The 24,466-nt window shown below is 35.2% G+C and overlaps 1 protein-coding gene across 1 annotated transcript in view; it reads right to left on the bottom strand.

The window, feature by feature from the left end:
- ANOS1 (anosmin 1) overlaps nucleotides 1-24,466 on the bottom strand; it is a 253,812-nt gene that overhangs the window by 6,061 nt on the left and 223,285 nt on the right. The window contains exons 10-11 of the mRNA XM_072614427.1: nucleotides 10,447-10,541; nucleotides 5,731-5,902 (exon numbers count right to left, since the gene is read on the bottom strand). Of these exons, the coding sequence (XP_072470528.1) occupies nucleotides 5,731-5,902; nucleotides 10,447-10,541 (267 nt within the window). The remainder of the gene's footprint in view (nucleotides 1-5,730; nucleotides 5,903-10,446; nucleotides 10,542-24,466) is intronic.

Raw genomic sequence — 24,466 nt, 5'->3', positions numbered from 1 at the left:
ATTAGTCATGTCTGAAACTGATTATTGGAGCTTGCTATTTTAAGATTTTTGTGGGACTATTAACTGACTGTTCTTCTGAGTCTAACTCCAGGTGTGGATAGCAAGAGAGGTGGTCTGAGCCACTGATCCATGATGCCAATAAGCCTGTGAGATGCTGGTATGAACTGCAAAAAGGTGATCTCATGGGAAGGTCGGGAGAGCGACTGTTCAGTCTGGGCTGAGGTAGGATTTTCCTGACTCAATTTCCCCACTGACACCTGGCAGACTTGAAGCCTGGCTGAATGCCAGTTGACAACCTACTCCTGCCTGGAACTGACGTGAAGTAAGGGAGATGTTTCCCTGCAATGTCCCTACTCTTAGTGGCAAATTCCTAAAATCAGAAGTTTTGTAAGTAATAATACCAGATCTGTTGAATAATAGATTGTTGGTAGAGGAACATCTGAGGTTAAGTCTAACATTGAGCTAACAGGTTTAGGACTTTAGAACAACAACAATAAGTTAGGGTCCTCTAATTCTTAGTAATGGTGTGGAGATGATTAGGTTAAGGGCTTGTGAGGCTAGCATGCATAGTTATTATTTGTCCTAGTTGGTTAATGCTAAATGAAAAATGGTTTGTAGACTATATTGTAAATGCTTTAAAAGAAGCATCACATGATCAGAAGTTGGAATTGTTTTATGATGTGATATGCACTGTGTTAAGAATGATTATTTATTGTATTTATATAAGTACTGGAGCCTGGTGTTGACTCCTTAGTGAAATCTCATCTTCCTAATGAGGGAATGAATAATGACTTGCTGTGAAATGTAGAAGCTGCATTTTAACGTGAATTTCTTATTTTTCTTTAAAAAAAAAAAAAAGATAATTTGTCAAAGTTTCAATTTCAATTTTTGTAAGAATGATAGGATTGGTAATCTAAGATGGTATTAAGTTCAATTCTGTAGGAGAGTGGACATCTGGATTTCTACAAGAAGATAAAGAAAAGAAGATGCTGAGATGCTGTGCTGACGACTGTTTGAAGGAGCATCCAGATCAGAAAATTGCATAAGATGATATTTCTCCCCAGACTGCTGTATGAGATGGAACCTCTAAATGGACAGTTCATTAATTTAAATCTCTGTATCTGTACTTATGACAAGGGGACTGCCCCCCTGTAATTTGCTAATGCGTCAGTCAACTTTGCTTTCTTCCCATATTCATATAAAAAGGAAGATAGATGAAGGGAAGGATTCATAAGGGAAAGAATGTGAAGAGGTATTTATTGATTGGATTTAGGTATGGAAAAAGGAAAAATAAGAGGAGGGGAGGAATATGGGTAAGTTGAACCTTGAACTATCTATTCCCCCATACCAATTCAGAAAATGTTTAGCATGATTGGGAAGCCAGTAGACAAAGTTATGGAAGGTTATTGCATTTAAAATTTTAAAGTTGTTTACTTTCATTTATAATTATTGCTATTAGTTAATAACTCTCAAGCTTCATGCTTGGAGACACACTTTGTCAGTATTAAAGCTCCATTTGAAGCGTGTGTGAGAACACACAGAATTTGGAAAAGGATGGCCAACTTGCATACAGGCTGTGGCAGCCACTGCCCTCCTAGTAGAAGAAAGTAGAAAAATCACTTTTGGAGGCTGTTTGATTGTGAGTGTACCTCATCAGGTGCGATCTATCTTAAATCAGAGAGCTGGGAGATGGCTGACAGATTCAAGAATTTTAAAGTATGAGGCCATATTATTAGAAAAGGATGATTTAATACTGTCCCAAGACCATAACCTTAATCCAGCTAGTTTTCTGTCAGCCTCACCCGAGGAGCCTGTAAATTTGGAACACTGCTGTTTGGATATAACTGATTATCAGACAAAAGTGCGGGAGGATTTACAAGAATCCCCTTTGTTTGAGGGAGTGAATTGGTTTATAGATGGGTCCTCCCGGGTGATAGAAGGAAAGAGACAGAATGGGTATGCCATAATAGATGGAGATAGAAGTTCTCTAGTACAAGCTAGTAGCTTACCTAAGACTTGGTCAGCACAAACTTGTGAACTGTATGCTTTGCATCAAGCTTTAAAATTATTAGAAGGGAAAGAAGGATCTATATATACAGACTCTAAGTATGTTTGGGGAGTAGCACATGTTTTTGGAAAAATTTGGGAAGAAAGAGGAATGGTAAATAGTAAGGGAAAGGAACTAGCTCATACCACCCTACTGACTAAAGTATTGAGTAGTTTACTGTTGCCCAAAGCAATTGCTATTGTGCATGTGAAAGGACATCAAATAGGGAACACCTTTGAGGCTAGAGGTAATCGCCTTGCTGATGAGGAAGCGAGGAAGGCTGGGGAAAAGGAACCTGGACAGACTGCAATGTTGGTATTAATTCCTACTTTGCCTCCCAATCTCCCCTCCCCATCCTATACTCAGGAAGAGAAGAAAAAGGCTCAAGATGGGAGCCAAGGAGACAGAAGGAGGGCGCTGGTTTCTCCCAGATGGCCGTGAGGTACTGACCAAGGCAGGGATGAGACGAGTCTTGCAATACCTACATCAAGGTAGTCATTGGGATGTCCAAAACCTGTGTGATGCTATATTGACCAAGTTTGTGTCACCGGGCTTATACACACTGGCCAGACAATTGGTGGAGGGTTGTCTGATTTGTCGAAGGACGAATAAGACTGCTCAACGCCACCCCCCCCAAAGGGGGCAGGCCCCCGGGATACAGACCCTTCCAAAGCATTCAGGTGGACTTCACCGAACTACCATCAGTGGGCAGTCTCAAATACCTGCTAGTCATAATAGATCACCTGACCTCATGGGTAGAAGCCTTTCCCTTATCACGAGCTACTGCCTTCTCAGTTAGTAAGATATTATTGGAACAGATAATTCCACGGTATGGCATGGTGGAGAGGATAGATTCGGACCAAGGCACTCACTTTACTGCCAAGGTTTTGCAGTCATTAATAAAAGCACTGGAGATTACTTGGGAGTTTCACACTCCCTGGCATCCTCCTTCCTCAGGCAAAATAGAAAGAATGAATCAGGAAATTAAGAAACAACTAACTAGACCATTAGCTCTCTTAAGGATTAGAACAAAACCTCGCAGAGATGTAGGCCTATCTCCTTATGAGCTTCTATATGGGCATCCCTTCCCCGGGAATACAGGAAGGAAACTGGGATCCAATTGTTGATAACAAGGATAGATTTGTAAGGGAATATGTATTTGCTTTGATGAAACATTTGCATGAATTACGACTTAAGGGACTTATTGCTCAGACTCCCCCGTGAGGTTTTGTGGTGCACAAGTTTAACCCTAGCTCGTATTGATTGTGCCAGTATGCAGATAGATGGGATCAGAACAGTATTACCTGTTCAGATGGTAGTGTGATTCCCTGTACCCATTCATTTTTCCCATCCTCTTCATATGAAGAGAGAACAAAAGGGGAATATCATGAAAGTTGTGGGTATAAGTTTTACAACCCCTCTGATCCCAGAAAACCATGTGAAGGGGGGTCACGACCATGACAATTTGTGGAGTTGTATATATATGAATAGTACAAAGAATAACACAGAATATAAAGAATGGGTATGGAAGTGGGAGAATGGAACACATAAGATGATGTTTGATACTTTCTGGAGTGTAATCAATAGAACTGGGGAGAATTATCAACATTGTATATGGAAGAAGAAACAACAACTATGGAGGTGTAAGTCAGAAATCATGAAAGGGGGACCATTAGGCCCGGATGATGTGAAATACTTTCCGGCTGTGGATTATAGAGTAAGACTGTTTCTAGAGGAAAATCCTGCTTTGAGAGGGCATTATTGGATATGTGGACAGACAGCCTATACTCACCTTCCGCTAAACTGGAGAGGTGTTTGTTACATTGGATTGGTGAGACCTAAATTCTTTTTCTTGCCTGAATCAGGGAAACAGCATCTAGGGGTCCCTCTATATGATGATCTAGCAAAAAGAAAGAGGAACATCGACACCTCCCTCACTCAGACTGAAAATGCAAATGGGTGGGGTGATACTTGGCCTCCTGAGAGGATAATCAGAGAGTATGGGCCTGCAACTTGGGCTCAAGATGGGAGCTGGGGTTATAGAACCCCTATATATCTATTAAACAGACTAATCAGACTTCAAGCAGTAGTTGAAATTATAACCAATCAAACAGCAAAGGCTTTGGACTTACTGGCTGATCAAGCCACACAAACTAGGGAAGCAGTACTGCAACATAGATTAATCTTAGATTATTTACTTGCAGAAGAAGGAGGAATTTGTGGGAAGCTCAATTTATCTACATGTTGCTTAAAAATTGATGATAATGGAAGGATAGTGAAAGAGATCACCAAGAATATCAGGAAGGTTGCTCATGTTCCCATACAAACTTGGGGCTCCCCTTTCAATACATCCTGGTGGTCCTGGTTTGAGGGGAGTTAGTGGAAGAGGTTACTGTGGTTTGGCCTTATAGCAATTAGTGGTATTGTATTACTTCCTATTTGTCTACCTTGTTTGATTTCACTAATTACTAAAATAGTTAGAAATTCTTTACTAAAACTTGTTAGAGTAGAAGAAAGGACTGAAGGAGCCATTCGACTGATGATATTAAAAAAGGAAGGTTGGGTACCTGTGGAGACAAGAGACATGAATGATCCTGATTGGGATGAGGAGATTAATAGACAGTGTGAGATTATGTTACAGAACTTTGGTTAAAACATCCGTGAGAAGTCTTCAGGCTGATAAAATAAGAGGAGGGATTGAGTGGGATAGACTTGGTGAAGACTCCTCAGATTGTGGTTTTCTCCCAAGGGTGAGGTGGGGCCTGGAGGCTCGGGGCTGCAGTGTTTTTGGAATAGAATAGTTCCATATAAGGCATAAAACTGTGTGGTGTACTGGGGTCTCAATGATTGGACAAAACTTGCGTAATTCCTCGATGTCTTCATTTCAAAGGGATTGGTTAGATCTCGTGTCTAGAATGTAAGACCATATCCTCAGCTAATGAGGATAATGGTCAGTGGGGGGGAGGAGGGACTTGCGTTAGGGTTTATAAATCACTGTCCTGATTTTTATCTTCGGCTTTCCTACTCCAGGTGAACTGCTGTGGGATTGTCCAGATTCTCGAGAATCGAATAAAACTCTTTTCTGTCATCACTTTGAGAGGCCTCTGAGTAATTGATTTATGTAGGGACCTGAGCCATCCCACACAATGGCAAGTAAAAAAAAAATCTGATCAATTTTCTCAAAATGTCCTTTATTCGGTGTTTTTCTTTCCTTAGCAATATTAAATGATGTCTCTTTGTATAAGTGAAATGCTGTTTGAGAGCAAAAACATTCTTTTCTTTTTTTAGAAAAAGATTTTTGTTGACACCTTTTGTTTTCTCTCCCCCTCTTCAAATGCAAAGAACTATCCTTTATAACAAATAATATTTAAAAGAAGATGAAAAGGGGAAAAAACAACAACAAAAAAGTCTACTCTTCTATGTAATATCCCAAACTTGTGAACTCTCACTTTTACAAAGAAGTCAGGAGAAAAGAGGGCAGAAAGAATATTTGTTATTCAAATACTTCACTAGTAAGACTTCGTAACAGAAAAATTTCAATGTGGACCATTAGGTTATGATATGACATTATGAGAACGTCTACTTTAAACTTTCAATCTGGTGGAATACATTCTGAAAATATTTTCCCAACATATTTGCCATTCTCCAAAGTATATTTGGCTCTTCATTAGATCTTTACTTACCTCCTTCACTAGGACAGCTATTATGTTTGTGGTGTTTTCCTTTCAGAGCAGAGCAAGGTGGGGTGGTAAAGAAAATACTTTCTTCCTTCAAATGACCCTTGGGTCTTGCTGGTTGGACAGTCACTTTATATTTGCATGAAAAGGCCAGATCTTGAAGAATTATATAATTTTCCTAAAGCAAGAGAAACAAAATATGCTGCAAATAAATTCATTAAGGATAAAACAAAATTGGCAGGAAATAAAATCAATTTACCCCTTTCAAAAAATCCTCTTTCTGTATGTTTAGCTGACTCAATGTGGCTTTTATGAAAACCACAAAGGGAACTGTCTGTTACGATTAATTACAATCATGAAACATTATCATTGCTGTAGGACCTGTCCTTTAATATTAAACAATACCTTAGTCATTCTGCATCAAAACAGCCAACTTCTAACACCTGGAACAAACTCTTGAACTTGGTAGCAATGGAGGTGGCAGGGCAAAGTTGTAAATGCTAATCTAATTTATTTTTACATTAAGGAAACTGATTTAAGTTGTTCTGAAAGATTGCCTTTAGCCACATGTAGCGGATTTTATTAGAGCATATACAAATCCCAAGAAGGTCTAATAACAATCACTTTGCCCTTATAGCTTCTAGCCATGCTATTATCTCAGACAATTTACCCCAGATTCAACTAGTTTGCTAAGGGGTCAGACATTTGGCTACTGAATGGATCTTTAAAGTAGCATCAACATGTGAAAGACCTGTCCCAGGTGTCCTTTTTGAATTTCTAATAAGTACTGTAATGCAGTGGAGTGTTTCTTCTATTCAGCATCTATTAAATCTCATTGGAATTGGCATGCAGCATAAAATATGGCTAAGAATTTCTCTGCTAGAAAGAGAGGTGCCTGCTGAATCTCGGAGGGGAATGTGGCTATAGCTGGACAGTGAGATAGAAATGAAAGAAAAAAGTCTAGGGTCAAAAAAACTGTGGCTGGAATCCGTTGAGCTTATTTTCATTGGAGATGGGGATTAATGATGGGTCAAGGGGCAAAAACCAATTAAAAAGAAGAATTTGCTTCCTAGATAAATTTCTACGATCCCCCTTTATCTGAGAAAGGTTCAAGGCTTTGGGTACCTAACTCACAAGCAAGAAAAAGAGATAAGGAGAGAATGAATGGAAACAACCCAAATTGTTTGCTTAGTTTTTTACCTCCTGGAGTCAACTTTATCTTAAGGAACGCATCTCCAATTTTTATGGAAATCAATAAAAATTTAGGGTTATATACACAATATTCTTGTAAGACAAATTTTTTCAGGGACCTGAGGTTCAAATCCTACCTCAAACCCTTAATAACTGTGTGACTCTAGGCAAGTCACATAACCTCTGTTTCAGTTTCTGCATCTGAAAAATGAGCATATTAATAGCTACCATCTTGGAGGGCCATTATAATGAGATAATATACATAAAATGCTTTACAATTTTTAAAATGCTATATAAATACAAGCTATTATTATTGTCAGCATTGTTGGGGTTTTTTTGTAGTTATCATTCTTTACAGATGATAATTTACTGTTATCTCATTGGTCTAAAGGTGAAAGAAATTAGATTGAACCAGAAAGCACTCAGAGCAGCGCAATAGCAGCCACAACTAAAGGAAACCATAAACTAACAGACTGCTAATAATGTACTTCTTCTTTAGGTTCCTGAAACCCTCAAACTCAGCACTATTGGGGAATTTATTACTGGAACACTAGTGAGAATTTAGGGGGGAAATAAAGGGGCTTTTTTAAACTTTATTGAAAATGAAACTGTGTAAGATCAGATAGCCTTTTACTGTAGATACAAAAATCGCATGGCAGCAGCCTAGATAAAGAGAAAACAAAAGAAAAATAAGATTTAAGACTAAATTAATTTTAAGAGAGGTAATAAAAGGAAGGGTTACAGCTCTTCAATTTCATAGGAGGGGGGAGTTTTTGTTATTTTATCCATTGCTTAGCTGTATAATATTATATCTTAGTAAGTATCTACAATGCATCTGCTATGGTCACCTTTCTTTACACTACCCTGATGCCGCTATGTGGTACATGGATAGAGCTTTGAGCCTAGAACCAGGAAGAGCTCAAATCCAGTCTTGGACGTTGGCTAGCAGCGTAAAACTTGGCAAGTCACAATTTCTACATTCTTCAGTTTCCTCAACTGTAAACTGAGGATAACAAGAGCATTGACTTACCAGGATTGCGGTGAGGATCAAATTATATGATATTTGAAAAATCACTTAGTGTATAAGATAGTTACTTAATAATTTTTTCCTTCCCCCCCTTTCTTGCAGAAGTTACTTGCCCTTTTTTCTCCTACAGAATACAATGTGATATAAGACACGCTCAAGAGAATTTTTATTCTGACTCTTTGGGAAATTTAGTTCACATCCTCATGCTTCAATATACAAATAATTGGAATAGTTTTATCTCAGATTTCCATTTCCCAAAAAATTGAAAGTTCTTTCAAAGACAAGCATCAGAATTCTGTGGGACTGGGTCTTTGACATGGGAGAAAAACATGAAATGACTTGATCAGAGCTATTTCAATCCAACCTCAATTCAATCCAATCAAACAAAGTCTAATTAAGCATCAACTATAAGTCAGGCACTTAGTTAAATGCTGGGGATACAGAAATGTTTTAATTGTCTTTGCCCTCAAGAAGCTTATATTCTATTCAATATGCTTATTTGAGGCTTCATGTATAAAAAACACTCTGAGTGATATGAAGAAAACCTAAAACAGTCATAGGATCATAGATTCATAAGTTTAGACCTGAGAAGGACACTAATGGCCATATTCTAAAGCCATCATTTTATAGATGAAGGAATTGGAGACAGGACACATTATAACATAAACCCAACATCATATGGGCAGTCAGTGGCAAAGCCAAAGATGGAACCTGAGGCCCTATTGTTCTAAATATAGCAAATAATTTTTTTAAGCCTGTTGAATTGAATAGAAATAGAGGGGATCTGAGGAAAACTGTCTCCCCTGGTTTTTTTCTATTCTACCTATGTATAAGAAATTGAAAATAATACTTTCCATATGAAATTATAACAATGAGATATACTAAGTAATGGGCAATTGTCAGTTTTGATACTATACGTTGCCAGGTTGATTTCCATTATAGCTTTATTAATTTAGGCTTACCAGCAAAGTAACTGAGTTTCTGTCTGCCTAACAACACTGAGTTTTATCCTTTTTTGTTGTGGGGACTACTAGAAAAAAAAAAAACAGGAAGGGAATGTTGTGAGAAGAGGCTAGAGAGGCGTTCTGGAATGACAGCATTGGAAGTCTGGGTTCAGATTGGATCAGATTTCTCAAAGAAAAAGGGAGTCACTGATAGTTTTTGAGCTTGATGATTATATAGAAAGCCAGTGGGAAAAAGTCAAATAATTAAGACCTTTAGAAAATCAGACAAAAATTCATATTTTCCCCCTTTATTCAATTTTATATTAATTCAATCTATACCGGCATGCATAATAGAATGTTTGGGATGCTAGGTTCTATGCATCATAAAAAAATTATCTTTGATATGCCTAATCTCCAAAAAGATCTATTTAATCCTTAAATGTTAAATATGCCCAAAAGACATAAGAAGATCAAGAAGATATTTACATTTGAAAACATAGAATCTTAAGAAGTGGAAGGGGCCACAGAAGTGAAGAATCATGCACTATTGGGGAAGAGAAACAAAAGGAATTTTTAAAATGTTCTTCCTGTCTAACATGGGGTAGTGGAAAGAAGGCTAACACTTGAGCCAAAATTTCTAGATTTAAATCTTACCTCTAATGCTATATGAATGACCTTGTACAAATTATTTAATCTCATTGGAATGAGTTTTTATCATCTATAAAATGAGAGTGTGGCCTTTGAAGTCACTCCAATTTTAGATCTCTGATCATGGCTGCCCAATCAGATATCTTAATCTAATTTGAACTGAGACTTAAATTCAAGTCTTTTGACAAGTCTAGTGCTCTTTGTATTTTAATCCAACTCACAAGAGAATTAGATGGTTCAGTGTCTAGAGTGCTAGGTCTGGAAACAGGAAGATCTGAATTCAAATCTAGGCTCAAACACTGAGGCTAGTGTACGACCCTGGACAAGCCACTTAACCTCTGCCTCAGTTTCCTCACCTGTAAAATGGGGACAATAATAGCATCTGCCTCCCAAGGGTCATTGTGAAGATCAAAGGAGATATTTGTAGAGCATTTAGGACTGTGCCTGGAATATATGACCTACTTAATAAATTCTTGTTCCTTTCTCTTCTCCTTCATTTTCCCTTTTATAACTGTAGTTAGATTTCAGGCACAACATTTGGGAACAAGTGACTATCCAACTTCTTTTTTTCTGGAGGTATTAGTTTCTTTTTGTAATTTTTTCCAGTTTTCAATTTATTTATTTTTAGTTTTCAACATTCACTTCCATAACTTTTAAATTTTCTCTCCCTCCTTCCCCCATCCCTCCCCAAGATAGTATGAAATCTGATATGAGCTCTACATATACATTCCTTTTAAACACAGTTTCACCTTAGTCATGTTGCATAAATGAATTATAACTAATGGGAGAAACCAAGAGAAAGAAAAATATCCATCTTCTATTTAAAGAACTTTAGAGATGGAAAGTTTACTACCTCCTGAGCCACCCTCTCCAACTTTGGAAAACTATAATTTTTAGGAAATTTCAGCTTACATGGGCCAGACCAGTTGTTTTCTCAGGTCCACTTGTTCCATTATGGGCACATGATTCTGCAAACCACTGTACATGATATCGATTCACACTGGCGTCTGAAAATACATTTAAAAAAAAAAACATCTTTTAGATGTATGTATGTCCACAGTCCTTAAAACCTGAAAGAATTTTTTTTTAAAGGAGAATAAAGATGTTTTAGTGATCAACAAATTATACATAAGAGATAGCTGCATAGACTACACATAAGTGATAGCTGATAAATTCAATTAGGAAAGTCTATAGGTGTAGCAATGCTAAATCTGTGGAAACTCAAGCATTAAGTAGTAAGGGATCTTAACCAAAGAGGGACACAGCAATCCTTAGACTTTAATAAGAGTAACAGTAATTGGGTTTTACATTTTTAAAAGATTTTCTTTTTTATTGGAAACCTAACAAGATCTTCGAAAAACACATTTCAACTAGAAAAAGGGATTGCCAAAAAAACTGTGAAATTCTAATATGTAGTTTCTTTGTTTTTAAATATGTTAAATTTAAAAAGTAGAAGCATTATTGTTCTATTTTGTTCTACTCCACTTTTTTCCTGTACCTTGAAAAAAGGCTTTATTGAAAAGATTATTTACTATGAGTTTGGATTTACAACAGCAAATACCATATTGGTTCAATTAATCAATAAGCATTTATTAAGGACATACAATGTGCCATGCACTGTGCTAAGGACTGGGGTTACAAAAAGTCAAGACAATCCCTGCCCTCAAGGCATTTACAATCTAATAGATTCGATGTTAGGAAAATAATAAACATAGTAAACCACATTTATCCCAATTAAATCATATGATTATGGCAATAGGTGAAAGAAAAAAAAACTTTTGACAAATACTATATGCATACGCTAAAATAAAAAAACTCAAAAAAGCTAGGAAGTATGTTAATAAATGAATAATTCTTTAACCTTGTCGGCAGTGGCTACTGAAAAAGTTATTGTGTTAAGCAAACCTATCTCATCTCACCTCTTCCTAGAGTGGAAGAAGCCTTTTCAGATCCTTTTTCTCCATAAGAGCTCCATGTTGTACATTAAAAAAAAAAATACTGGATCCTTAAAAGAAAAATATATGCTATTCACATTTTTATTAACCACCTATAAAGTCCCAGGTACTTTGTTCCATTCTGAGGATAAAAAGTCAAAAATTAGGTGGTCCCTGCCAACAAGAAACTTACATGCCTGTGTTCATCTGAAGGAAGGGATACAGTTAAATAAATACAAGACAATTTGACTAATAGCTAGACAGAACATTTAGTCAATCAACAAACTTTCAATAACCACCAGGCATTTTTCTAGACACTGGAAATACAAATGAAACAAAATAAGTAACAAGTCTCCTAAGAACCTTTAAAAACTCCTCTAATTTAACCCTATCTATCATAATAGTAACATGACTGTGAAAATGTTTCCTGGTTTTAAACTTAAGAATGAATCATTCCATCATTCTGTTTGTAGATGAATACATGATAATCATCAATAAGAATGATACTGTCCAATCTCCCTACATTGGAGATATGCTTACTATACATAAATATCTAGCTTTCTTACATAAATATTGTTCATGCTGATAGGAACACACCAGCAACTGGAATAATTTGCTATTTGAACATTTTCTTTCCATGCGATGATATGATCTTTCCTTTTTCTTTACTTTCTTGGAACACTACAGAAAAAGAATGCAGATAAGAAACTCATAATGCTTTCAGAAAATATGTTCTGTTAGTTTCTTGGGGTTATTAGTCATGCAACTTTGTACGAGGGATGTGAAATTACACAGCTCTTATTGGTAATATACATATTGCACTGACTGGATGCCAAGTGTTTGATTGTGAGTTTAAGAGGAGAAATTCTTTGATGGCTTTGGGACTGTTCTAATAAAGACTTGCTCAAAGCAGTCTGGAAACAGAAGAGAAGAATCATAAATTGTACAAAATAAACAGTGTCTCTAGCTAGCATCAGTGAATGGTGTTCCGTTGAAAGAGGACTAGCTTACTGGGAGGTTTTTGAAACAGCAGGCACAAAAGTTGTTAGCAAGGTATTTTCTGCAAGGTACTTGAATGTTTTGAAAATGAATGTGATCATTTGGGGCATAATATTTTGTCCTCATTATCTGAATATACTAGGATGATGAGGTAGATGTTTCTGTTTCTAAAATGTCTCAGGTGATATAGGCAAGTCACTTAACTTGTTTGAGCCTAAGCTTCCTCATTTGAAAAGCAAACAAGTCTAAGCTAATGACACTGAAGCTTTATTAACTGATGAATCTGTGATCCTGCAATAAGGCGATGCATTTAGTAAGTGAAAAAGCATAGTTTATTGTGGACCCGCTCAGTTCCGCACTCATACTTGGTATTCACAGGTAAAGTTGAAGATGGAATTTTTATCAGGTAATTACCCAGAGAAATATCTTTTACTAAGGATGTTTAACAAAATAGATATTTATTTGTTTAGAATGATTTAAGGGATAGTTTTTAAAGCAAACAAATGGATCAAGAAGGTACCTTAGATGGTCTTTGTTTCAATCGTTCTGTGCTTCCATGATTAATCTGATAGTGAAGGAATTAAGTCCCACTCAACAATGCTCTCACAACAGTTCTTCAGCTTGTTCATGTTAAACACTTATGTGTGAAGGCATGGTAATTATTACTACTAATAATAATGACAGCACTTACCATTTGCATGGCACTTAAGGTTCGCAAATAGCTTGACAAGCATTATTTCATCTCCATAACAATAATAGGTACAATTATGGTTTTACTTTTAGAGAAAAGGAAACTGAGGCAAATAGTTTAAGGGACTTGCTACATACAGCTAGTTAAGTCTTTCAGGCCAGATTTGAACTCAGGGTCTTCTTGAATACAGCCGAGTGCTATAACCATTTCTCTATCTCACTGCCTCAAGATAAAGCATAAAAATGATGACATTCTAAGTTTGGAATGGGAACAACAACTTAATTTGAGGTATAGAATAAAATGAAGTTTCATGTCTCTATAAATATTGTCATTTAACATCACTTCAGTCAATGACTATTCTCTGTTCTTTTTGTCTTCTGAAAATATTCAGGCAAGAAATATATCACCTACCCAGTAGAGACCCAGAAGCCCAGTACTGCCACAAGCTACCATGTTTATTCATTGATGAATGATATTGCATGTTTCATTTCTATTGATTCCTACGTACTCCAAAACACCAAAGCACCTGTGATTTCCCTCAGAGCGATTCAAGATCAATTTGTGATCAAAATATTCCTTTTCATTATTTGATGTTTAACCATATCTTTCCATAAATCCACTATAAAGGATTTATTGAAGCTTTCCTCTCTTTTTAACAGGGAGTAGATACCAACACAACATTTGTACTGGTATCCCTTACTCTTTCTATATGCCTGATATTTTTCTAGTCATATCTGTTGCAGACAATATGTTTTATGTCATTTCTTATGTAGATGTATTAACATTAATAATTTTCCATACCATAATTATATCTACAGTAAGTTGTTCCATTATGATTTAGGTACTCTATGATTTTGATTGGTTTTCTAAGATAATGGTTGTTATATCATAGGCAAAAAAGCAGTATTGGCTAGATTTTCTTAAGTAATCATTAGAGAATAATCAGTTTCCCATTTTTCAAACATTAACAGTTTGTTAAAGCAGGTTGCATTGGAGATGTTGTAATTTTTCATTTCATCCTTAGCCTTTGACTTTGTGGTTCAAATAACTCCCTGATCTGACTCCACATCTTCCTGGCTAGTCATTGAATTTCTTTAAAAAGTGACAATTCATGTTTGAGGCTGATGTTCAGTGCTTGCCATTGTAATGCCTACGGACATTCTTCTTTATGCATAAAGTGATAGTGATTGGCATGAAAATTCAAGGCATCAAAAAGTCTTTAGTTTTTTACATTTTGTGATCCTGAACATTTTCTAACATTCTGCTGCCACATATATAGTGAAGTCACTGGGCACTCAAAGCACAGGATGACTCTGTATACAGAATCTTGACATTATGTTCACAGAATTTCTTCATTCTTTGCAATACATTTTTATATATACAACGTATTCTGAGCAACAAAAGCTGAGAACCATAAATTGTACACAGTGATATTTCACAGCACATGAGGAAACTAACTCCAAACATTTTTTGCTTGTATCTTCAAGGAAAACTTGTGAGTTCTGCTTCCATTTAAAGAATTGTAATTTTTTCTTGTCATCTTGTTTTATTTACAATAAGGATATCAATAGAAATATGTCTCTAAAAGTTTATCCACCTAATCATTACATAATGGTCCTTTACATTATGGTCCATTACATGATGGTCCTTTTGGAGGACCATCAGATAATGTGTATAGATGGATTTTTAAAAATTAGGCAATGCTTAGCAAAAGTCTGTCAAAGGTTATGCTCTGCTAGGTTAGCTTTAAGAATACCCTGTCATCCCTATGTTGAAAGGAAGCTTTAGGGCAGAACTTTTGTGAATTACTGATCCCATATTAAAGAAAATCATTGAGTTTAAGTCATATTCACATAATATTGGCAGCTCATAGGAAACTGCTATCAGCTTCATTTTTGTTCACTACTCATTCACTAAGATTTTCCACAAAATGTGAATCTACAAAATTCAAAATTAGAATCATTTTATTCTTTTCTCCCATCAATTACCCCAGTTTGGCCCCAAGATGTATCACCATATAATTATAGTGTAAGTGAATTTTCCAGAGAAGTTACCTAAGGCTGTCCATATTTTTCATTGTATTCTCTAATTATTCACTTTTACTGAAACAACATTGCTAAAATCAGTCATTACTGAGACAATATTTAATATGCATTATGTGCAGTGCACTGTGGTGCTACATTTAGAATACTTCACTTATAGATTTATAACCTCATTGATACAGAGACTCCCTCCAACAACATAGCACACAACTCACCTCAGTATTCTCATCCTATGCCATTTTGAGGCCAGGTGCCCAACTAAATAGCCCCCAACATTCTGGAGTTCTTTCTTTAATTTTTGACATGATATAGGTATTAATGAAGCATACAGACTGTTCATCAGTCTTCATTCTTGCTATGTGAAAGGCTTTGTTCCTTTCCTCCTCTCTGATAATACCTTTTATATGACTTCTACTGTGGAAATTTTTATCAGTAATACTTTACAGAATTTAACTTTTTTGTAGTATTGTCATTTTTATTATATTGACTCACCTTATTTATGATAATTAATTTTCCTCCAAACCTCTAGGTCTATATTTATTCCCATAAAGAGTATTTTGTAGTTGCATTTATATAATCATTGAACATTTTGGTAGGTAGATTCCCAAGGATTTTCTAATTTCTGTAGCTATCATAAATGGAATTTCTCTCTCTATCTCTTCTTCTGGGTTTGTTGGTAATACACAGAAGTACTGGGGATTTATAAGGACTTATTTTAAATCCTGCAACTTAACCACACTCATTGTTTCACTTAATTTTAGTTGACTCTTTAAGAATTTCCTGGTGGCTGTAGCAGGCAGCACCCAGCCATTGTTGGAGCCTCAGCTTAAAGCCCCTGGGGGAACTGAGCAGCTGATCTAAATCTCAGCCTCAAGCCAGGCCCTGAAGTAAACTCTTCTCCCTTGATTGGGCCACCTTGGAGGAACTGAGATCTTATGGGTTGCTAGAGTATACCCTACTCTTGACAAAGGACCCAAATGTCAAGTAACTGGTTGGAAAAATGCTCAAAAAAAGGGAAAAAACTAAGACTATAGACAGTTACTTCCTTGGTGAACAGGTATTTCCTCTCATCCTTTCAGATGAGGAAGAACAATGTTTACCATCAGGGGAAGATATAAAAGTCAATGGTCCCAGGTTATGGAAGAGCTCAAAAAGGATTTTGAAAATCAAGTAAGAGAGGTGGAGGAAACATTGGGAAGAGAAATGAGAGCGATGCAAGAAAATTGTGAAAAGTGAGTCAACAGCTTGCTAAAGGAGACCCAAAAAAATGCTGAAGAAAATAATACCTTTAAAAATAAGCTAAGCCAATCGTCAAAAGACATCCAAAAAGCCAATGATGAGAAGAATGCTTTACAAAGCAGTATTAGCCAAATGGAAAAGGAGTTTCAAAAACTCACTGAAGAAAATAGTTCTTTAAAAATTAGAATGGAACAGATGGAAGCTAATGACTTTATGAGAAACCAAGAAATTACAAAAAGAATTTCTAAATAAACCATCTGCAAAAAAGTAATAACTTTGTTTCCTCTTTGATTATTCTTATTGTTTTGATTTCTTTTCCTTGTCTTATTTCTCTAGGTATCACTACTAATACTATATCCAAAAATGAGTATCTTTGCTTTATTCCTGATCTTTTTGGAAAGTCCTTTAGTTTATATCCATTACATAGAGTACTGTGTTTCAAATAGATACTACTTACCATGATAAGAAAAAACTCATTTACTGGTATGTTGTACAGTGCTGTTTCTATTGTTATTGTTCTTAACAGAAAGGGTTGTTGTTAAAACCTGAATGTCTATTTTATTCCTTCATTATTATTAAGTAGAAAGAGTGATGGGTTAAGAGTTAAGAATCCTAACTTCTAGTCCTGACTCTGAATACCTATGAAATCTTGAACAAGGCACACAACCTCTAGGCTTTATTTTCTTCATCAATGTTTAGCTCTCCAGAAACTGGAGAGGGGAAAGTTATTAAATGTAATTATATCTAAACTCCTTTCTGACTCTAAAATTCCCTGATTCTAAATTAGTAGTACTCTGAATATCTGATTCTAAATCAGAAGTCATCAGCATATTCCTATTACTTCTATATCTGATTTCATAGCATAGTACCACTTTATATGATTTTGACAAGCTCTACATTATTTTTTGTACTTATAAAACTTTTAATTTGTAGTCAGAAGACAGAGAAACTTGGTTTGAATCTTTAATCTGTTAATTACTATCATATGATCTTGGACAAAACACTGGAGCCTAAATTTTAGCAGCTGTAACAAAACAAACAATGAAAGGAACTTTGGAAAAATGAAATAAAATGACAGGACCACCAAGAAGAGAAAAATTCTGACAAGGCTAGAAGACCTCCAAGGTCCTTTCTATCTCTAAATCTATGATCTGTGATAGGACAGAACCATTTGTTAATAGACAGATTTATGTACATGAGTGTAGTATGCATAATATCCCAAAGAAGGTCACACTATCTATGAATAAGGATGTCGTAACAAGTGTCAGAATTCACTACATCATCCTGCAAAAATATTGACAACATTCGCACTTATTTTTGGAGGTCTGAAACAAGTATAGATATTTTGTTTTGATCTTTACAAATATCTTTGATTATTAAATTGTATACTTTTCAATGGGGAATAAGATGAATTAAGAACAGAATCTGTGGGCTGAAGATTCTTATTATATGCTACCCAAATAGTTTATGGAGTACCTTCATTGGTGAGTTTGCCATTGAGACACTGTTCATTCTTGCTGAAACCACAATAATTATAGATAATAGTAAACCATTGAATAATGGGTTCATAGTTTGTTAATATAAATGCCAAATACCTATAGAAATATGTTTTTATTTATGGCTTACACATTATATGTCCTGGTGAATTCCTTTTGGGACAATGGAAAGCAAGGCATACCTCTAAAAATTCAGTTCATATTTTGAGTTTCCAAGTAGAGTCCCTCAGTTATTGGAGGAAATAGGTTCAAACCAGTTTTATGTATAAGTCTCAGAACCCATTTACCTGTATATACTTTAGACCATAACTGATATGTAGATAGAATACAATGCAACATGCATTGTTGCACAATCATCAAAAGACTCTGTATGTTGTGTGAGAAAAATTAGAAAATTTATGGTCCAACAGTAGAAATGTACTATAGGTTGCAGTAAATCCGGTTTGCATGTGAACCATGGTATTTCAGATTCTTCTAGACATAAAAACTCAAAGCTTGAATACTCTACTGCTTCCAGCAAGTAATCCATGGATAAAAGGCAGGAACATGATAAAGAATATATTTTTGTATATCTTAATTGTCATAATGCTCAGCAGCACTTATGTAACATATGTGGGATAAAGCAAATTTCCTAGATGTTCTCAATATAGTCTGAAAAGCAATAAGTTGAAACTGCACTTTACTGAATTTAGAGGAAAGGGAAAGCTAAATAAGTACATAAAAATACCATTTTCTGAAATATATGCTTTTAAAATTCTTCAAGACATTTTAAAGGACAAGTTTTCATTATTTGCAAAAGTCCTTGATGAAGAAAATGCTCATTTTACAGTAGATTGTAATCAGCTCTGTTTTCTACTTAAAGAAATCATGAAGAAAGTAACTTCAATGAAATTTCAGACATATTTAGCTGTAATTGATTTCAGTGTGGGAGGAACTCATATGGGGGGAAAATACAACAGATACTAAACTGACTAAAGAATTCAAATATACACAAATCCCAAAACTGTTTAAATGTAATAATGTAAAATGAAAGAAACTTTGGTAAAAGTAAAGTGAAATGACAGGCCCACCAAGAAAATGAAGACTATGACAAGACTGACTTGAGGACAAAGATGGTTTACATTGTTAATTTATATGTGAAGCAGATGACTTTAAAATGAAAAAAATCTCCTCAAAGACCTTAAACTAGACCAAATTAAATTATTCACATTCGATGTGCATGTTACTATCTTTCATTAAAGAGATGACTTTTAAAAAGAGTTTGTTCAATTGAAACAAAAATTATAATATTTGTATGGACATATTTATGTAAAAATTTACATATACATGAGAATATTCACAAATTACCCAAAATTGACAGGTTTCCTTCAATAAGTAAAGTTCAATATTATAAACTGATTTAGACTAATAAGTATTTGAAATTTTTAACACAAATTTGCATTTATTTTGGTTTGTTACTATAAATGTACATAGTATAAAATGTTCTTAAGCAGAAACATTAAAAATGATCACATCATATAAAGACTTTTGAACAATCAGACAAGAATATCATTTTAATTAAATAAAATAATTGCAATCATCTCTTGAATTGCATAGTATCAAAGATAGTGTTGGAACTCACTTTTATTGCTGCACAGAATCATAGAATTAAAGAGTGATACTGATGTCATTTAGTCTCACCCCATGGCTTCAAGCAGTCTTTATATTTAAGTTAGTTTCCTCAGATGAACTTTAACATAAGTCAAGTAAATTAAATTCTATTCCATCTCCAAATAATTCATTTTAGTTTTCACTATCATTCTTCCCATAAGGAAACTCTTTTCTTTATTTCTCTCACATATCCATGAGGATATACTTGACTGAGGACTCTATATTATATCAGGCTACGGACATTCTAGGGGCATGCGCCTGCTGTTATCTGATGATGTTTTAGGTATAATATGATTTTTTTTTCAATTTTACTATAGCAAAGAAAGTAAAGAAATATTTAAATAGAAAAAGTTTCCTTCACTGATATACTGACATAAATACCTACTTGTTCCTTAACAAAAGCATTGGTGTTATTTCGATCTTACTATTCTAATGAACCTTAAAGAAAAAGACCTCTCAGATCATTTTAGCTTTCTTGAATATGGCATTATTTAGTCAATTTTGTGGGTCCCCACAAAGTAACATCTGCTCTTCTCTTTTATCTTCCAAAGGAAACACAGATATATAAAACTCTAGAAGAGGTAAGGCCCCAGCATGAGAGTGTTGTAATCTTAGAATAATCATGATGACATTTCTAGTGAAAGCAAAATAACCTATCATGTGACAAGAAAATGAATAACCAGTTCTTCAAAAACATATTCAAATAAACAGAGACCTAAAGAAGAACTAGTACATCCTGTTATTTTCTAATTACATACAAACAATGGCATGAATTTTATCCAGATGGCTACATATCATTCTATGTAAAAACTGCATCTTTTAATATAACGCTATGTGAAAAAATATTGGATGTTTTCTGAAGATGTCATAAGAGATGGAAGAAAATGCATGAAAATGCATTGTGTATTCCTGGACATGTATCAAAACCTAACTCATCATCCTCCTTGCTCTGACAAATTTAACTGGAATGGTTAAAGCCTTATTTTGGTTCAATTATAGTACTCAGAGTTGGAGTAGCTGGTACACCAAGTCATTTTATTTCATCAGTGATTTATCACTTGACTGGGGCTTAAGATGTAATAAGATAGTTTGGGAAGAAAAAGTCAAAGATAAGCAGACTCAAATGTTTCTGTGAAAAACAAACAAACAAATAATGCTGGTCAGAAACTTTATTTATTGTTGGGAGAAACAGTCAAATTTTAATTTAATTTAATATTTTTTTTGGCTACTTCAATCATTCACTCATTCATTCACCACAAAAGTACTGAATTCCTACTTAGTAGGAACTCGGTACTATAGAGTACCAAGTTAGAAACTGAAAGAGATATGAAATTTAGATAAGATATTATCTCTGACTTTATGGTTTGGTGGGGAGGTTAAGGCATCAATATATCAATACAAGAATAATATCCATTATGATACCCATAATAAAGGCATTAGTTACAAATTAAAATGCTATGTAAATTCAAGGGAGGTCATTACTGACTGTAGGACATCAAGGAAAGCTTTGTGGAGAAGTTTACATGTAAGGTGTATTTTAAAAAATGGATAGGAATTCAACATGTAAAAAAAGGAAAGGAAGAACATTTCAAATATAAGAAAGAGATGAGCAAAAACTGAGAAGTAGGGAAACATAGGCAGAAATATAGTATGAAAGCAATGTAATAGAAGATTAAATTGGAAAGGTAACAATACATGACTGGAAGCCCTTGAATGTTAAGCAAAAGGGTTTATACTTTACTAAGTAAACAGTAAAGAGCCACTAAAGACAATCATAAATAATTTGATTGGGGACTATCATATTTTTTTAAATCACGCCACACACATTACAATTTTCTACGCATCAGGAGTTGAGATTCACCAATATAAAAATTCAATTACTCACTACAGAAGTGATCAAATAATATAAACAATGTGTTATCAAATGAAGAATAACTATTAATAATCATATAAAAGAATCTTCCAGGGGTTAAGATGGTGGAGTAAAGACTCACTTGAGCTTTCCCCCAAACCCCTCAAAATATCCATAAAAATGACTCTAAACAAATCCTAGAGCAGCAGAATCCATAAAAAAGAGAAAGTAAAACAAATATCCAGTCCATGGCAACCTCTAAGGTCAATAAGAAAGGTCTGTTGCTTTGGGGTAGGAGAGGAATACAACCCAGCACAAGCCATGCCAGCATAGACTGAGCCCCAGCAAGCCCAGAGCAGGCCTCATGGGACTGAATTGCAGGCAGCTGTGGGGATTTCCAGACCTCTCACAACACAAAAACCAAAGACAATTTAGAAGATAAGTAGGAAAGGTCTGTCCAATCTGAGTGAGAGAGGAGCACAGTCCCGTTCTGGCACCCACACAGCCCTGGGGCAGCAGCAGCAGCAGCAGGTAGCAGCTGTTTTAGGAGATCTCAGTTCACAGATGGTAAGGGGATTGAACAACTGACAAGGAGGAAATTGCAGGGATCTCTCTGCTGGAACTAAGGCAGGATTCTGTTGCTTTGCCCATACTTGGATCTGGGTCATAGTCCTAGGGTGAGGAGGAACACTGGCATAGCAGAGTTTGTGAAAGCAGGAGAGAGGGAACATTTCTCATAGTTCCAAGGCAGAAAGCAATGTTTGTGGTCACTCACAGACCAGAGCGCAGACAAAAAAAGGGGTAAACATGTCTCCTCAGATCATATCACCTTGGAAGAACTGTAAACTTATAGATTCCTAGAACTATTTCTGAAAACAGCTGCACAAAACCCCTGAAACTTGAGACAGTACACCCTCCACACTGGAAGTGGGGCTCTACCTTGACAAAGAATTAAAAGTCAAATAATTGGCTGGGAAAATGAACAAATAGTGGGAAAAACTCAGACTATGGAAACTTACTTTGGTAAGAAGGAAGTTATAAATATCTACTTAGAAGAAGACAACAAAATTAAAGCTCCTACATTCAAAGCCTCCATGAAAAATATAAATTGGTCTCAGGCCATGGAAGAGCTCAGAAAGGATTTTGAAAATCATGTAAGAGAGGTAGAGGAAAAATTCCAAGAGAAACAAGAGCTATGCAAGAAAATCATGAAAAAAAATGAGTCAACAGCTTGCTAAAGGAGAACCAAAAAAATGCTGAAGAAACACCTTAAAAAATAGACTAGACCAAAGGGAAGATGAGGAGAAAAATGCCTTAAAAAAGCATAATTGGTCAAATAGAAAAGGAAGTACAAAAGCTCACTGATAAAATAATACCTTAAAAATTGGAATGGAGCAAATGGAAGCTAATGATTCTATGAGAAATCAAGAAATTATATAACAAAACAAAAAGAATAAAAAAATAGAAAAAAATGTGAGGTATCTCATTGGTAAAACAACTAACCTAGAAAAAAGATCCAGGAGAGATCATTTAAAAATTATTGAACTATCTGAAAATTATGATGAAAAAAAGAGCTTAGACATCATCTTTGAAGAAATCATCAAAGAAACTTCTCTGATATTCTAGAACCAGCGGGTAAAACAGAAATTGAAAGAATCTATTATTCACCACCTGAAAGAGATCTCAAAAGGAAAACTGCCAGAAATACTATAGCCTAATTCCACAGTTCCCAGATCAAGGAGAAAAAATTGCAAGTAGTCAGAAAGAAACAATTCAAGTACCAAGGAACCATAATCAGGACAACACAAGATTTAGCAGCTTCTGTCTTAAGTGATCAAAGGGTTTGGAATATGATATTACAGAAGTCAAAGGAGCTAGGATTAAAATCAAGAATCATCTACCCAGTAAAACTAAGTGTAATCGATGACATTCAATGACATAGAGGAATTTGATGCATTCTTGAGAAAAATGAGAGCTAAAGAGAAAAATTGACTTTCAAATACAAGGCTCAAGAAAAGCATGAAAATGTAAACAGAAAAGAGAAATCATAAGGGACTTATTAAATTTGAACTGTTCACATTCCTACATAGAAAGATGAGGGGATATATATACATATATATATATATACATATATATATACATATATATGTATATATATATATATGTATATGCATATGTAGAGAGAGCGGGGCTAGCGGGGGGACAAAGTGAGTTGAATATGAAAGGATGATATCTAAAAATAAAATTAAGAGGTGAAAGAGGAATGTACTGGGAGAAAGAGGAAAGGAGAGGTAGAATGGAGCAGATTATCTCACATATAAGAGGCAAGAAAAAGCTTTGAGAGTAGAGGGGAAGAGGGGGAGGTGAGAGGAAATGAATGAACCTTACTCTCATCAGATTTGACTTAAAGAGGGAATAACATACACACTCAATTGGGTATGGAAATCTGTCATACACTATAGGAAAGCAGAAGAGAAAGGGATAGAAGGGAGATGACAGAAGAGAGGGCAGATTGGGGGAGAAGGCAAGCATAAGCAAACACATTTGAGTAGGGAAAGACTCAAAAGAGAATAGAATAAATGAGGGTTGGATAGGATGAAGGGAAATGTAGTTAGTCTTTCACAATATGACTATTAAGGAAGTGTTTTACATGACTATATATGCATGTATAACCTGTATATAGCTTGCCTTCTCAATGAGGATAAGTACAGAGAGAAGAAGGGAGAGAATTTCAAATTCAAAGTTTTAGAAATGAATTGTAAAAATTGTTTTTACATACAACTGGGAAATAAGATACACAGGTAGTACAGAATAGAAATCTATCTTACCCTACAGGAAAATAGAAGAGTAAGGGGATAAGAGAAAGGGGGTGGGAGGAAGTATAGAAGGGAAGGCAGTTTGGGGGAAGGAGTAATCAGAATGCATGCAGTCTTGGGTAGTGGAGGGGAGAGAAGGGGATAAAATTTGGAACTTAAAATCTTGTGAGAGTGAATGTTGAAAACCAAAATAAATAAACAATTTTTAATAAA

Source organism: Notamacropus eugenii, chromosome 5 (assembly GCF_028372415.1).
Source record: "Notamacropus eugenii isolate mMacEug1 chromosome 5, mMacEug1.pri_v2, whole genome shotgun sequence".
In the NCBI taxonomy this organism is placed as follows: Eukaryota; Metazoa; Chordata; class Mammalia; order Diprotodontia; family Macropodidae; genus Notamacropus; species Notamacropus eugenii.
Note: the sequence above shows the minus strand (reverse complement) of the source record. Positions and strands in the feature narration are given on the sequence as shown.